Source organism: Puma concolor, chromosome D4 (assembly GCF_028749965.1).
Source record: "Puma concolor isolate L17-30 chromosome D4, mPumCon1.1.hap2, whole genome shotgun sequence".
In the NCBI taxonomy this organism is placed as follows: Eukaryota; Metazoa; Chordata; class Mammalia; order Carnivora; family Felidae; genus Puma; species Puma concolor.
In genome coordinates, this window is record NC_141679.1 from 16,804,486 (window position 1) to 16,822,146 (window position 17,661).

Below are 17,661 nucleotides of genomic sequence, written 5' to 3' on the forward strand. Positions count from 1 at the left end.
GGATTTCAACCCATGAATCTGGGGGGCGGTGCGAAGGAAGGGAAGGCATATTTTAGCCTATAACACACACTAAGAGTTTCTTTTGGTTACCAAAGCATCCTGAGGCTCTGTAACCTCTTACTTGGTGACCGATAGGGAAACAGAGAAAAAAGACTCGTTAGTAGCTGAAATGCAACCACATGATATCAATGATGATTCCCCCAAATACATGCAAGGAAAGGCAATTGTTATGTCCACATTTGGACAGTCATTAGTCACAGGGTTTCTACCATAATACTTGTAAGTCCTCTGGGATACTAATATAGCAAATGGAATGTCTAAAGTTTCACAATGAAAAAAAATCACTGGGAGAAGATGAGAATTCTAAAAGAGGTTACAGTTGACCTTTGAACAATGCAGAGGGATTGGGAGCATCAACCCCCCCCCCATGGCTGAAAATCTGTACATAACTTTTAGCCCCCCCAAAACTTAACTACCAATAACCTACCATTGACTAGAAGTCTTACCAATAATATAAACAGTGATTAGCATATATTTTGTATGTTATATGTGTGATGAACTCTGTTTTCATAGCAAAGTAAGCTAGAGAACAGAATATGTTATTAAGAAAATCAAGGGCAATATATCTACAGTACAGTGCTATAAACAATGCGCATATAAGTGGACGCGCGCGGTTCAAACTCGTGCTGTTCAACGGTTGCTAAAAGATGCTGGCAAGCTAGAGGCCAGAATTTTGTTAATAAACAGCCCCCTACAGGCAAAATTTAATCACCATTATTTAAAATTTTTGTAAAACATCAGGCTTTACAAGCATCAAGATTCTAAACCTGCTCTCCTTTTATTCCCCAAAACATCACCCATGATAGTGCCCAGTTTGGGCTTTACTTGTTATGGGAGGCTTTCTTTGGGCAGAAGATGGCCAAAGAAACTAGCTGCATAAACCTAAATTCATCGGAAAACAAAATAAACAGAAGACACTGTGAAATGGTGAACTTCCTGATTTTGAACTATTTAATTAAGCTTCAAAACAATAAAGGAGCAATGGGCTTTTTCCCCTTGGAAAGGGAGAAATAGCAAAGACCACTTTTGTGTTTATACTGAAACAGGTCCACTGAGCATCCTCTGTAAACATTAAATAATGATCACATAATATCAAAAATGAAAAACACTTATTATTTATTGAACTGGATCCCATGCTCACAAGAAGCCTGTTAAATGAGATTCTCAAAGGGCTTGATAAATGCCCTCTCATTATTGTTCACCTTTTTTTAAAAAAAAGGTAAGTAACTTATCTCCATTTCAGAGTTAGGGGTTAAGAGAAAGGTTAAACAAATTATACAAAGTTATACCAAAGTCTGCCAATGATACAGACCAAGGGCTGTTACCCCTTGAGGACTGAAAAATCTCGCTTTGAAAAATTAAGCAACTTACTAATTATTTTTAGGAGGGCATTTCACAAAAATATATTTTATCTGCACATCATGGTCTAGAAAGAAAAGTCACAAAGTATTAACTGTGCTAAAAAAAAAAAAAAAAAACAAAAAACAGTGTGGTTTCCAGAACGCTTTCTATTCTATGTACCCACCCATGTGACTGGAGATTTGAAATGCTATTTAAGCCTCATTTTCCTTCAGAAGCTAACCTCTGTGGAATAAAAGACTGTTAAGGGGGGAAAAATCTTTTCTGTCATTTGACTTTAACTTATGATAAATTAGCTTCAACTAGTTTCTTAGAAAATTGCCCAAGAAATGACTACAGAAAATTAAATACCAAGACTTCAAAGAGGCGAACACACAGACTTCAAATTCCGACCTCAGAGAATAATCCTCCCTTTCTCATGCTTTGGAGAGATGTGAGTAAAGAAATCGTACTAGGGCATGGTAATGAACCATCTTTCAAATGACTTTTCTATCAATCTTCTTTTCAAAGGGTAATAAAGTGATGATTATTTCTAGGCAGTTTCTGGGAACTTATCATCTCATTTCAATTGTCACCAGTAAGAAGGACTGTACTCTGTATCACAACGGTGATAAGGGCAAGAACTGGTGGAAAATTCAATAGACAAGGTGTAGGTTGTTAAAAGCTATTTCCTGGAAAATTAAAACAGAGAGAGATCAAAAGAATTGTGTTGGGTCTTAAGGAATTGGTAATCATTCCCTTCTAGATTAAAAATGCAAATCTGATTTATTACCTAGTGAATGAAATCCATGATCATTTGCAGGTTTTATTATTTCTTTCAATAAATAATGTCAAAAGCTCATAATGTGCCATGTTTAGTGCTAGATGCTGGTGACCATCGGAGAAAGACAACAAACCATGACAGGGGCTTCTGTGTCATGACTTCTAGAACCTTAGTGATCCATCTCATCTAAAACAGTAACAAACAACAACCACCAAGAAAATACAATTGTGTTTTAAACATTCAGTGAATGGTTGTTTAGGAAGTCTCAGTCACCTAGAAGTTGTTTTGCACAGCCACAGAAAATAGTAACAGGGTGAGGAACACCCAAAACTATATCTGATCTCATTCCCCCAGAGCACTCAGAGGCTTTAAGATGTCATGGGCAGAAGTCACTCCAGGAACACACAGCCTCGCTGAAAGGAAAACATGTACATAGGGTACCTGCAGGAAGGATTCCTGGGAACCTGGCTGCCTCTCCGATCCCCTGATTCAGATCCCATCTGTGACATGGGCTTTGTGCTCATGTGAGAATTGGGCAGTTCATTTTTCCTCAGTGGTTCCTAAAACCAGCCCTAGCCAGGTCTTCTTGCTTTCCCCAATTCTCTTACACAAGTCAGACCTACACCCACTGTCAGATGAAACATGGGACACATCACTGCCTCCAACATTCCCCCCAGAAGTCTTTTTGTTTTTGTTTTTGTTTTTTAGTATTAACCAGAAATCCCAACTTGGTTCCAAAGGGGGAAAAAAAAACAAACAAACAGAAAGAAACATGACACATAAAGCTTTTTAAGGGTGAAGAAATGCTCTGTTCATTGCATCCTTGTCACTCACACAGTACAGAGAAGGCACTTAGTAAATATCTGTTGAATAAAACTGACCGAATGAATGAATGAATATCCACCCTTCTGTGATCATGAATTGCTCAAAAGTCATGACTGTCACATCGGTATTTGCATGCAAGCAGTCCTACAGTGATCTTTGCCCAGCATTTCATCTTTTTAAGATATTATTCTGGTGATTTTTCTGAAAAAAAAAAAAAAAGGAAGGGAAGGGAAGGGAAGGGAAGGGAAGGGAAGGGAAGGGAAGGGAAGGGAAGGGAAGGGAAGGGAAGAGAAAGGAAGGGAAGGGAAGAAAATGAGAGAGGAGGGGAGGGGAGGGGAGAGCATAACAGAAATTTGAAATCAAAATGCATTTGTTTTCAAGTCCCATTCCAGATAACAAATATTTGACCAATCAATGCCTGCCTCTTTCCACAGTTGAACACAGCACTGAGGTACTCGTAGATCCTTTGCTGATTTTCAGAATAGGGGAAAGCAGGTAAGCTCTGAAAAAAGCGTGAACATTTTATCCCCATTGACAATCAAGAAACCACCCAATCTCCTGCCCACCGCCACTCTCAAGACCAGAGTAAAATGGGTAGAAATTAGTCCTTTGCAAGCCACACAAGAATCGTGTGTTGTGTCTACAACCCTTGGCAACCTGAATGTGTAGCTCTCCAGCCCTGAATGCCTGGGCAACTTTTCCCCTGAAGCATAACCTAGAAATGCGGGCATGTCAGTTAAAAAGCAAACCAGCTAATGTAAGGGCTAGAGATAAAGAGGAGTTGACATTTTCCAAACTCTCCATTCCCTCCTTGTGTAAAAAGCTCATGCTAGTTCTGAGGTGGGGTGACCCCGATCAGTACAACAGCGTGATGGCTGATCCCCCAAAGGTTCTGTGCAGTGCAGTGTCCTGGCAGCCTTCCTTTGAGCCTCTGAAACTGATACCATGTTCTCGGGCCATACTTTAAATGTACACCGTGGCCCTCTATAAGCCACCAGCACTCTGCACTGGGACGAAGCAAACACCTTCGAAGTGTGTTTTCAGTCAGAAACATCATCTTTCCCCCGAGGACCTGACGGAGTAACTTAGCCCGTAATATTATATACGAAGCTTTGGAAAAGGGAGTCATGTTTTAGAGGTTGGCTTAGCCAACTCTAACTGACGGTACTCCTGAGCTTAAGGGAAGGGAAAATTTTTCTTGGCAATTTCTACTTCTACATATCCCTGTTCCCCTTTAAAAAAAAAAAAAAATGAAGAAGGATGCAGGAGCATTTGTTTCAGATTTCCCTTTTCCTTACTTTCAGAGGAAACTGAAGTGTCCAGGCATCGTGTGATTCACTGACAAAACCTCAGCCCCATCTAGATTTCACCAGGATCCTAACTTTTTTAACCGGTGAGACTGCGCGGGAGTGTGCTCCAGTCTATGCAAATACCTCCACTCCACCGTTTTCCTTGTGGTTGCTCTTCAAAGCCCTACGCTTCAGGAAAGGAGAGAGGAGAAGTCAAATGCCTTTTTAACGTGCGTGTCCCTACAGAAACACAACGTGTGGGTGAGGTAATGAATCGCGGTGGGGGCTAGAGTCGGCATACACAGTGCAGCGAGGAAATAAATTAAATTCATCTCCCTGGTCCTTCAGTGCCCACCGTCCTGCTCCAAGGGTTCTGAGCAACCGGCTAAAGCAATGAGGTATGAAGGAGCAGGCATCCCCAGGGGCTCGTCCGAGTGTCTTCCTTCCCAACTGCAGGAGGACGAACACGTGCAAAGCACTGCACACACAGGGCAGCATCCGGGGGAGCCCAGCCATCTACACCAATGAGGTCTCGAGGCAGGACCACACTTGAGGCTCGGAAGGCACGTCTCCAGGAGGGCCGCGGGGTAAGGCCGTCCTGACAGAGGCTCCGGTGTCATGGATGTTACTCCGGTCGGTCTTTGTTCCCACAGAGTCCACCGAAGGGAGGGCAAGTACTGGTGTCCTCTTGCCTCTCCTTCCCCTTTTTCACAGTCGTGTGAGGTCTTCTGGAGAATTGCCACCCCCTTCCCTCGCCAGAGGCCCCTCAGCGGGTTCTATTTGGGTATCAAGTCCCAAAGTGGAATTTAGCCTTCCAGGGGAATAGTCATTTCTTTTTAAATCTGCAAGGAAAGCAATTAAGACAGTTATAGGGGGACCCTCGAGAAGGTAGTGTTCACACGGATGAATTGAACTTCAGGTCTGGCCACGTGCTCAGAAAGGACCCTGCCTCCTCAGGTCACAGATACGTGAAACTCGCACCCCTCACCATGTCCAAACCACCCCCCCTCCCGCCGTGTCCACGTGTCAGTCTAACTCCCCAGTGCTGTCGTAGGTTTGCGTTCACTGGGGCAAGTGAAGAAAGATTTGGTTGCTGGATTCAATATGCAGCACCCTAGAAGGCACGGCCTGGATGGAGTTAAACGAGGCCAACCTGGAAACAGGGCATTTTCGTTGCTGAATGGTGTGCAGGACCAGGGAGCTCAGCCAAAAAGGTAGACTCGAGATTTCAGTGCTCAGTGTTCTACGACAAAGCTGTCTGTAGATTTGATGCTGCCTGGGAAGGCTTCATCCAGTTACTGGATCCTATGCTCCCTAGAGCCTCCTTCTTCCATTTGAAAAAGAAATTATTGGGGCGCCTGGGTGGCTCAGTCGGTAAAGCATCCAACTTCGGCTCAGGTCACGATCTCACGGTGTGTGAGTTTGAGCCCCGCGGTGAGCTCTGTGCTGACAGCTCGGAGGAGCCTGGAGCCTGCTTCCGATTCTGGGTCTCCCTCTCTCTCTGCCCCTCCCCCACTCGTGCTCTGTCTCAAAAATAAACATTAAAAAAAAAAAGAAAAGGAAATTATCAAAAGAAAGCACTGATAGGAGTGTAATCTCTAGGGAGAAGCTTATGGAGGAGGGTGGGCTTTTGGTGTTTATGTAGCATTTACTGCTGTATTGATTAAGATTAACCTTAAATATGTACTCCTTACTTTCCTTCTTAATGTTATGTGGGGATTATCTGGACATAAAATGAATACGTATTTTAGTTTATTGGTAACCAGCACTTATGGAACATATGCGTATATTACTTCGATCCTCACATCAATTTTATGAGCTATGTGCTATTATACTCAGTTTGTGGATGAGAAAATCAAGGCCCAAGGTCACATAGCTAGTAAAAAGCATTACTGGGATATGAGCTCAACCTATCTGGCTCTGAATTCTATGCTCTTACATACTATCTTAAATTACTTTTCCTTTAAAAAAAAAAAAAAAGTAAATCATAATCAAGGCCAAAGAAAAATCACCTGTAATTCTATTTTCCTAACTAAGACTTTTTTATACTCATATTACCAAATGTCTGAATACATGAGGGTACTCCTTATTTCCACTGAAATGTGTTAACTAAGGTTTTGAAAGAAAACAAATATTAAGCCTAGAATTGGAAGAATTACTGAATCACTCAAAACACACCATGGTGGGTTTAAAAAAAAAAACAATCTCAACCTTAATCATGCAGAAGAGCCAACTGGACTCAAGGACAGAAGCAGTGAGTTATGTCTCTGGTCTCCTGTTCTCTTAGCCGATCAGATGCAGTCCCTGTGTCTGCCAGAGAGAGGAGGCCACTGGGGAGCGTGGCCACCATGCTGTGAACTGATCTCTTTGCTCAAGTCTGCCGTGTGGCTGTGAGACAGAATCCCGAGCAGCTACAAGATGAGAGTGAGAGCCCCCCTCCCTGCTGTTCCAGTCTGATCTCTCCCCCGACCCAACCATCCATCACCCCTGGCTGCCAGGCTATTTCCCACTGGAACTAGAAGCCTGATCCCAATCCCAGTCTTCTGCCGTGCCATGCCATGCCTACACGAGCTTCTCAACCTCCTACCTCTATCTCCAACGAGATTACAAGTTGCCCTTCTTTGTTGTAAATTGACACCTACTCCACCCTAAGCTACGATGGATGATGATGATCTTTTACCAATTTCCAATTCAGGGCATGCTCACTTATTCTAAGGCAGGAAGGACTACTCCGCTTAAAATACGTGAGACGCCAGTCTAAGGACAAGTTTGGTATGACCTAAGGAAAAGAGGGAACAAGCTGAGACAGACATGAAGCATCCCTTCTGAGATCAAAGAAAAGAATTTGACAGAGTAGGACTGCCAGTCTGGAGGACACAGACCTCCTGCTGCTTGCTTTTCTGTTAAGAATATTTTTCTATGGAGACTATGTCAGTTTTGGACAAAGTGTGCCATATTATCAAATCAACTTTTTAAAAATATACATTGCAATATATGTTTAACATGGCCGGTTTTTGTAGTGAAAAGCACTATTTTAATTGACAACTGTTGTTTCCCTAGATACTCCACGGTCCCGAGCGTCCAGTGGGTAAATAAGGATTGAAATCCTGTGGATACCACACAGGACTCAAAGAGGGAGGGGCCGGGGGAGACCTGCCTCAGTTCAATTTTACCCCAATTAAGTTGGTAAACCTTTCCCCTTGGAGAGACTGTGACAAGTATTGGGCCCAATGTTGTTTTATCACATTTTGGCAGAACCTGAAGTAAATCCCTGTCCTTTTAATCCCTTCAGAGACTTGAAAAATTTGCAGTCAGAAAGTCAGGACTCGACTGTGAATGAGATAAAAATGTGATTGAGATTTTCGACTCCATCCCAGGTTACAAAGGATGTTGTTCTAGGAGAGATTTACTAAGAGAGAAATAGAATTGTTCGGAGCATACCCGGGAGTTTGAGCTTCCGGCAGCAGGAGTTGCAACGATGTTTTGCAATGAAGTTTCTAATTGCATCTTCCCCTAAATTGGCTGGTCCAAACACCATTCCTCTTGATCTAGAGGAAATATCAGAATATCAATGAGATCACAGTGAAGGAAAAGGGCTCAGCTAGGATTCTCTGAGATACCGAACAGTATCCCGTAGTAACCCAGTAAACTTGAAGGAGCCCACAAAGAATAGAGCACTTTGGGGAAGCAACAATGTTAGGTTTGCAAATTTAAAATTCAAATGCACTTAAATCTTTGTACCCAACTCCAAGACCTACTGTGAAACTCATTTCAACGCTAATCTGATAGAAGAAGAGTGAATTTTCTATGTACCGCATTAAAACAAAATACAGTGAGACCCTTTTTTAATGCCTATGGGGTGAGAGTGAGTGACATTCGTGACCAAATGTTCTACTCAAATACTCGAAAGGTGGGGTACAAAGTAAAATAAACGTACTATGGGAACACACCTTCTGAAAAGATCCATAAACATTGTTTCAAACCCAAATGCTTTTCTGAAAATAATTGATATCCTCAAAAATAAATGCCTGACAAGACCCTACTTCCAGCACTCACGGCGCTTCGGACAGATGGATTTTATCCTGCAAACTGCTATAGCTGGGCGCTTTGTGGAAAGACAAGACCACGGGGAGGCATTGACTTTGTGGAAGTGAACTACGTCCGCTAATTGTAGGTGACAAAATTACAGACAGAACCAGCGTAGATGAGGCACCTTCTGAATACTCCATAAAGCAGATCCCTGGCAGATTCCAGCCTCAAAGTTTGTCCATGATAAGGTCACAGACAACGATTTCTTTAGGCGGATGCTCTGCACACCGTGAAACAGAGTACACCAGGAGCACATCCAAAGCAACTTTAGGGAAGCTAACACTTTAATGACATGCAGAGTGGAAACGGCACATTTTAAAATCTGAACTCAATTACCACTCTTAAATGCCACGTCTTAAGGAGAAAAGAAAAGCAAACTATCACAAAAGGAAACAATAAACTCCGCTTCTAAGGAATGTGGTTTTTCAAAAAGGGACATGGTGTAAAAAAACTTTTTTTTCCATCTGAGTATTGAAACATTTATCTCAATTTCCACTTCCTTTTGGCAGAACAACAGTAGCTGCTCTGAAGATGTGCCAAGCTCAGAATGAGGGCTGATGTCAGTTTGATCTCAGATTGCCTCGTTGCTCTGAGGCTGGGAGGTGGAGGAAATCTCTTGGGAAGACAACGTGAACAGACACCCAGGATTAACTTTCCTGGTCACTCGATCGCCCTCACAAAGTGCGGCTCTGGTGGTATTTACCCGGCTGCGTAAGCTACCTCTAGTTAACTATTCCTCTTTTTCAGTACATCTGGTGAAATCAAATGTGGGAGAAAAAAAAAAGAAAAAGTAGAATCGCTCGATATTTTGTACCAAATCTCTTACGATGCCAATAGAGTGAAAAATGAAAGTGTTATTTCAGTCATTCCTCGTATATTCTGTCAAGCGGGACCCTGTTGGGAATACTTCATTCTTGGATTCCTTACTGCCATTCCTTTCCTCCCAGTAAAGCAGAACGCACCCCCGCCCACTTAGGGATGTAACATTGATTCTCAGATAAAAGCTTTAAGCTAAACAATTTCCCTCCATGAGCTTTGTGAAAGTTAACGCAAAAGAATCAAAGTTACTCTAAAATGCCTGTATGAGGGGTCTGGCCACTCCCTGTACAGAGGAGAGGGGAAGGGGGTCGTAGAAACATTCACATGCATCTGTTGCATGTACAATCCTACCGCATGCCGACAGCCTTGAGGTCTTGGCAAAGTTTAAAAACAGCAACAACAACAACAAACTGTTTTCCAGATCTTTCACAGCCCAGCAAAAGCAAGTGGTAGTTTGGTTCCACAAGTGAGAGAATGCCAATTAGCACCATGTACACACAGATTTAGTAAAGAACATCTAATGACCACTGTCGTCATTTCGGACTTGTCAAATGCCCCAAGCCATCAAGGCAGTGAGTAGAAAACAATCCCTAACTGCCAATGACTGAGGCAGCCTCCAGTGAGGCTTGGTGACCCCCAGGAAGCACACCAAGTGGCCAGACAGGCTTCGGGGGAGAAGCCCCCTGACTGTGCCCTCACATGCGCAAGTCTGGCGAGAGAGCAGAGACAAGAGGCACTATAGAGTAGAAGCCGTACCACAAAAAATCTTCTCCTTTGGTAGAGGGTTTTTCCCTTTCATTGGCCCCTCATCCTCGTAGGCAAGTTAAGCGTCTTCACCAGGCTTTAGCTTTCTCATTTGGGAATGGGAAGGAGGACGCCTACTTCCAAGGTTGTTGTGAAGGGCAAAGCAAGCGTCACGTGAAGGCACTTGCTTCAACAGGCACTTCTCAAACTTCCAGTTCCACCAAATCGCCTGCAGATCTTGTCAAAGTTCAGACTCTGATTCGGTAGCTCTAGGGAGGGTCGTGAGGGTTTGCATGTCTGACCACCTCCCAGGTGCTGCTGTCACTGGGCTGTGGCAGGTTGGTCACACAAGGCGCTCAAAAACGTGTGCCTCGTTAAACCAATTACACGCGACCTGCCACCACTGTGAGAAAATAGTTACCTTCACCAGGAAAACCCACTGCACCCAAAATGAGGTAACCCCACCAAACCAGGCAGGCTACAGTGACACCATCCGATCAGTTTCCAAAGTTCCTACCTTCAAGTCATAAACAATAGAGTCTGCCATAAGACAAGAGGTCCCTACCCCTGGTTGCCCAGCAGAATCACATAGGTGACTTCTCAAAAAATACAAACATCAGGACTCCATCCCCATAAATTTTGATTTGATACTCATTCTGAGAAGCATTTTTTTTTTTTTTTTTTAGTTTCCTAGGTGACCTTAATAGAAACCGAGACACCCTGGCCTACAGAATGCAATTAAATACTCAACTGTCAAGTGGGATAATATAAGCTTCTTAAATTCTAGAAGTTGGAAATATTCAGGTCACTTTAAATGACATACATATCAAGGTCAAAAATGTAATAGATGATGAAGTATACATAAACTTGGTTCATTCTTTATGCAAAAAGTTTTTCACTGCAAACTTATCAAGGAAGTACTATGTATAGTACAAGGTCCGTACTCTAAACCCTTGGGCACATGGTGCTATGGAAGAAATAATATCCTAAAATAATATCTGCTAAAATAAAAAGTAATAAAGCCTTTATCTGTACCCTAAAGGTTACAATATGCATTCTATGCTCAAATATCATAGAAACTGTATGCATAGGAGCATTATGGATGACCTTTATCTTCTCTAACTCACCTAGTCCAAAGAAATAGCAAAAACACTTTTAGATGAACCTCTTGGCATAGATGCCCTACACATGAGAATATATTTAGAGTAAATAGTTGAGGGGGAAAAAATAGCACATTAAAGCAACAAATGTTTACAATATGAGTGTTATGGGAGAGAGGTAAAAATTTCAGGTGTTATTGTATGAAGACTGACCACATAGATCATTTCATATCTATTTTCTACAACCCAGGGGCCAAGTACAGACATTTAGGACAACTGAGAGGTCAAGCTACCATATGCTAGCAGTTCTCAAAGTGTCGTCTCCAGGCCAGCAGCATCAGAATCGTCTGGAAACTTGTTACCTTATTTGACCTCACCCCAAACCCACTGAATCACAACTAGCTCTCCTGGTGATTGATTGTGAGGGAAGCTCATGTTTGGGAAGCACTGTTGTCGGCCATTTTGATCAGTCCTTAACCATTTTGATCAAAGTCCCTTTGATCACCTTTAACAGAAGAATAAAACCTCAGACCCTCCGCTGCCAAACTTTCCCCAAAGCCTACTTCCGGGACCAAATGCCCATGGGAATTCAAAGGACAGGCAGATGACTCATTCTTCTGTGGAATTTAAACTGCATCCCTGAATTTAGTCAGTCTGATGCTTCATATTTAAGCCTTGTTTTCTTGGCCTCTTGTAGATTTGCTGTGACTGAATAGCACACTCGATGCCTTTCAATTTATAGGCATGTGATCGAAGACGTGAGATGCCGTGACTCCAATGAGAAGACAACAACGAAATCTTTGCTTCTCCTATGACACTAACTGTTTTCGTGTCAAAGCCTATAGAAGCTGAACCTACCCATATTTCTCTTTTGTTTGGGCCACCAGAAAACTCAGAGTTAAATTTGCATTGGTTACGGCATTGGTCTTTATATTTTCCATTTATGTGTATTAACTCCAAATTTCATCTTATTTCCATACGTTCTTTTTGTTCCCATTTCCTAAGTTCTGCATTAAAAAAAAAAATCTTATGGTATTAGACAGAGGTAGATATAGATAGATATATATCCAATACAGATATCCAGCTTCTATGAAAACATAAGCTGCCTCAAAATCTTTCTAGGAGCTAGGCAAGATATATAAATGTTTAAAAATTATTTTGATAAAACCATGTACAATGTGTTAAGTGCGATTTTCAAAATGAGAACATCATAAATTAACTTACTGTTTGTCTTCAGGTTTTATAACAGATGGATCAGTCAAATTTTCCCCAACACCTCCAAAGAAAAAAGAAAATGCATTTAGCAAATGGGGATTTCACTTCCTCAGAAACTCAAGAAAACAATAACCAGAATCTTAATTTCTTTCTTTAAACTTGCATTCACCCTGTAGTAAGTTCAACATTATGTGAATTAAATGTACCGTAAAAACTGTCCAGGTGGGCTTGAAAATTTTAGTAAATTCACTGTCTCCCGCAACGCCCTCTGTTATGCCATTATAAACTTTGAGGCCACAAATGAATGCCTTAGCGGTGTGTTCACAGTTACTGATGGTGGTATCCATCATTCATTTACCATTTGTCTATACTAGACATTCCAATGATATTTTCTCTAATTCTCAGCTACCATAAAGGGAAAGCATGAGCATCCTCACAGCCTCATTTTGCCAATAAGTAGATTGATGTTCGAGACGATGAAGCAATTTGTCAGAGTCTGCACAGTTCACGAGTGATGATGACAGGATTCGAATTGAGCTAAAGCCTGTGTCCCTCACATGAGGCCACGGTCTCTGTAGGTGGAGTCCGTCAGTGCTCGGCAGGGCACCAGGTGCTGTGTGGTTCTGCAGATACAACCACTGCTCCATCAAAGGCACCCGTTAAATGCTATATACGCAGCATTTATATCCAGTAGAATATACATGCTCCCAAATTCTTGATCTGGATGTTGGTTACACATATGTCTCGGTTGTGAAAATTCCTTGAAAGATATGCTTATGTCGTGTGCACTTTTCTGAAATGGTTTTCTTCAGTAAAATTTACTTTTTAAAAAACTGACACCAAAGCATAAAAGGATAGCCTAAGTGTAATTTCGTGCTAACACTGATCAAAACGGCAACTGACACTCAGAGTGATTCTGTTACAAAATGGGTGAGGGGGCGCCTGGGTGGCTCAGATGGTTAAGGGTCCAACTTCAGCTCAGGTCGTGATCCCGTGGTTCATGGGTTCAAGCCCCATGTCGGGCTCTGCTGACAGCCCGGAGCCTGGAACCTGCTTCAGATTCTGTGCCTCCCTCTCTCTCTACCCCTCCCCCGCTCACACTCTGTGTCTCTCTCTCTCTCTGAAAATAATAAACATTAAAAAAAATTTTTAAAGGGTGAGGGAGATGTTTCTGATGGTAGTAATATTTGCCATGCGGGGTATGTTTTACCATATGTTAAATATTTCACAAGAAAATGTAACCCTTATAGTTTATAGGTCTTTCCTCCAAGAAACTGACTTCCTTAGGAAAATAACCTGTTTTGGGAGTTTCCAAGCATTTTTGTGTCAGGACCCTCTTTGCCAGACTGGGGAAACAAAACGGATTCCCTTCTCAGAATAACGTTTTAAAATGCATAATTTAAATACATAAGATTACAGAGGAAACCAATGATACTGAAATACAGTCATCGAAATATCTGTTTAAATTATACTGCAATACATGTGCTTCTTTATTAACACATTAAATAACAGAATCTAGTGCAAGTCTATAACTACCGTAACATCAAGTAATACATAGTAGAACAGTGTTTTGAGATATCTGCCAACATCATAAAGTGCTATGTTAATATCGGTAATTGCGATTGCAAACAGTCATGGGTACTCCTAATACCACTGTGGTTTGTGGTCTCCATTATAATCAAAGGAAATGATGAATTTCAGTTGTAGGTTAGTGAAAATAATAGTGTAATTTGTTGTCTCATCAAAGTTCACAGACCCTCTGAATTTTCTTGAAGAGCCTCTGGCTTAGAATCTCTTTGTACACTGGTTTTGTACAGGGAAAGTAACAGTAAGGCTGAAACTCAGGCTCAAGGGGAAGTGTGTAAAATGTGATGTGCTCGGTCTTTGTTCTTTTTAAAGAAAAAGTCAGGGGCGCCTGGGTGGCGCAGTCGGTTAAGCGTCCGACTTCAGCCAGGTCACGATCTCGCGGTCCGGGAGTTCGAGCCCCGCGTCGGGCTCTGGGCTGATGGCTCAGAGCCTGGAGCCTGTTTCCGATTCTGTGTCTCCCTCTCTCTCTGCCCCTCGCCCGTTCATGCTCTGTCTCTCTCTGTCCCAAAAATAAATAAACATTGAAAAAAAAAATTAAAAAAAAAAAAAAAAAGTCATAGGAAGCTCTTTATACCTTTTCTTATTATAGATACAAGAACGAACAGCCTAGAGAGGCCCTGCTTTTCTAATGATGTAGTACATCAACAGAACAACAGACAGAAAGTGCGAATACCATCAACAGAGACTAAAGGCTACGGATCCTTTTCATGTTTAAGCTCAGACCTAACTTTAAGCCTGAACCTTTCTAGCAATGACGAAAGCTTTAGGCTGATGGCTGAGGAAACTGTAAATTTAAGCTGGGAATATGCAGAGTACTTAAAGAGGTCATATAGATGGGAGAAAAGGAGGTTTATAGGGGAGAAAACATCTTATCAAAATCACATCGGCTCTAGTTAACTGTAAACCTTATTGCGTGTTAGATAGGCAGGAGTCAAAGGGATTGGGTCCCACTCATGGGCTCTGTCGTCTTCTAGTTATGTGACCTGAACACCTTCTCTAATCTCTCTGAATCTCAATGTTCTCATCTGAAAGTGTGCGGAATAATGGGCCTCATCTTATACACTTACTGAGGATTCAGTAAACTATTGTATACAAGCTGCTTAGCAAAGTGACCCAGAGAAAGCTAAAACATGCCAACTGCTATTTTTATAATCTTTTTTCTATCAAGACCTCTTGTGAAGTAAAACTGTATTTTCTTACCACTGGTAAAATCATGTTCTGATGATCTCATTTACCTAATGAATAAATCCCACAAGGAGAATGAGAGTGGAATTTCCACAAACCTTTATATCCCTAAATCCAGTCTGATGATTCAAAGTGTAACTACTAAATACATACTTTGGGGCCTTCCAATGGCAGAAGGAACGTTCTAGTGAGTGAGAAAATATGGAAGAAAACTAGCCATTTCAACGTCCAAAAATCCCAATCGCACGTGTTTACCGAACTTTAATAGGGTAAATGCCCATGTGCACGTAGTACACAGCATGGCCTTGTGAGAAACCCAGACACATACATTCTGATCCCAACCACGTTGGGATACATTGGTGAGCTTCTACATCTTGGAAATAAGTTACCTTCTTTATAACAGCAGGATTCATTATGACAGTGTTAATGCAAATGCTTACTTTGGAAAGTGCTTTGCTGAATATAAAAACCTATACTTCCAAAGTTCTTTGAAAAATATAATGAGTTTTAAAAAAAGAATGCTCGGGGCGCCTGGGTGGCTCAGTCGGTTAGGCGGCCGACTTCGGCTCAGATCATGATCTCACGGTCCGTGAGTTTGAGCCCCGCGTCGGGCTCTGTGCTGACAGCTCAGAGCCTGGAGCCTCTTTCGGATTCTGTGTCTCCCTCTCTCTGACGCTCCCCCGTTCATGCTCTGTCTCTGTCTCAAAAATAAATAAATGTTAAAAAAATTTAAAAATAAAAAATAAAAAAAGAATGCTCTAGACCACTGTAATTTGAAGTATCATTGTTTTTCATTGCTATTGCTGGGGATTAAATGTTGGATTTCACATCTAATGATGATGAGGCAGGCCTTCATATGTAGGATTTTTAAATGGAAAGAAACTGGAAAACTACAGTATAATTGCAAGTGATCAGAAATTGGTCAAGCCTTGGGCCACCTGGGTGGCTCAGTCGGCTGGCCGTCTGACTTTGGCTCAGGACATGATCTCACGGTTCATGAGTTTGAGCTCCACATTGGGCTCACTGCTATCAAACCTATCAGCACAGAGCCAGCTTCAGATCCTCTGTCTCCCTCTCTCTTTCCCTCCTCTGCTTGCACTCTCCCAAAAATAAATAAATATTAGAAAGAAGGAAAGAAAGAAAGAAAAAAAGAAAGAAAGAAAGAGAGAAAGAAAGAAAGAAAGAAAAAGAAATTGGTCAAGCCTTTCCTTAGAGTTCAGCATCCAAGCCCAGTGTGGCAACTCCTGGGTTAGTGATTGGCACTCCTTTGGAAGAAAGTAGAAAAGAGAAGAGAAAAAGAAAAACTGCCAGAGTGTTCCTCATTCCTTCTTTCTCCCAAAGCAATAGGGAGCCACAGCAAGCTGATGACAATTCACTTCCATTTAAAAAAATGTTTTTATGTTTATTTATTTTTGAAACAGAGAGAAACAGAGCATGAGTGGGGAAGGGGCAGAGAGAGAGGGAGACACAGAACCCAAAGCAGACTCCAGGCTCTGAGCTGTCAGCTCGAGCCCACCAGTCATGAGATCATGACCTGAGCCGAAATCAGACACTTAACCAACTGAGCCATCCAGACGCCCTGATTCGCTTCCATTTTAAAAAGCCAAACAGAGATTTGGAGTGCCTGGGTAGCTCAGTCGGTTAAGCGTCCGAATCTTGATTTTCGGCTCAGGTCATGATCTCACGGCTGGTGAGTCACTGGGCTCCATGCTAACAGCACAGAGCCTGCTTGGGATTCTCTGTCTCTGCACACACACTCATGCATACACTCTCTATCAAAACAAAACAAAACAAAACAAAACATAAGTAAGAAATAAATAAATAAACAAATACATAAATATAAAGAGTCACACAGAGATTACTACTAACAACAATAAATGACATTACTGAGGACTCACTGTGTGTCAAGAACTTGCCTCATTTCAGCTCCTTAACATAAGGGGTTAACAATGAGTTAAGTGCATAATATTATCTCTCCCATTGCAAATGAGGAAAGTGGGACTCAAGGTGGCTGCCCCCTGGTCACACAGCTAATTCATGGTGAAGCCAGGAGTCAGACCCTAACACTGTCGACCTAGGGCTCTTTCTCCAAACTGCTGCGAGTAGGTCTCTCAATCTCTACCCACTCCGAACCCATGTGAACAAGGTACCATCATCTCTCCAAAGACTACAATACTAACCAATCAAATACGAAACTGAACCAAAAACCATTAAGGTATTCTAAGAATACATATATTCTCCCCATTTCTCCTTTCCAACTTGGTGTGGATTAAATATCATAATGCATGAAGTCTTTACCCAAGTGCCTGATGGAAAATAAATACTTAGTAGATGTCAGCTGCTAGTAGTAGTAATGTAACTGCTTATAGTGACTATTATAGGACTCATATTCTTCCATAAATTCAGGCCTCCCCAACTGACCAAACTCTCCAATAAGTATCTCAATTTCTTCATGCTTGTCCTATGATGTCCACTCTCCTCTTCTTTGAAGGTCAGTGTTTTGACATCGTTTATTTGGAGTGGCCTAGTTCTGCAATTCACATAATTGCCCAGTAAAAGAATAAAGTTAATTCCATTTCCCCCCCAAGACTATCAACGCAGCATTTGTTCTGTTTAATGTCACTTT

General features: G+C 41.9%; 1 protein-coding gene across 1 annotated transcript in view; it reads right to left on the minus strand.

The window, feature by feature from the left end:
• Nucleotides 1-2,951: 2,951 nt before the first annotated feature.
• Nucleotides 2,952-17,661, minus strand: part of TRPM6 (transient receptor potential cation channel subfamily M member 6) — a 205,034-nt gene continuing 190,324 nt past the window's right edge. Inside the window, exons 37-39 of the mRNA XM_086685020.1 lie at nucleotides 12,273-12,324; nucleotides 7,738-7,844; nucleotides 2,952-5,138 (exon numbers count right to left, since the gene is read on the minus strand). Of these exons, the coding sequence (XP_086541146.1) occupies nucleotides 5,005-5,138; nucleotides 7,738-7,844; nucleotides 12,273-12,324 (293 nt within the window). The 3' untranslated portion in view covers nucleotides 2,952-5,004. The remainder of the gene's footprint in view (nucleotides 5,139-7,737; nucleotides 7,845-12,272; nucleotides 12,325-17,661) is intronic.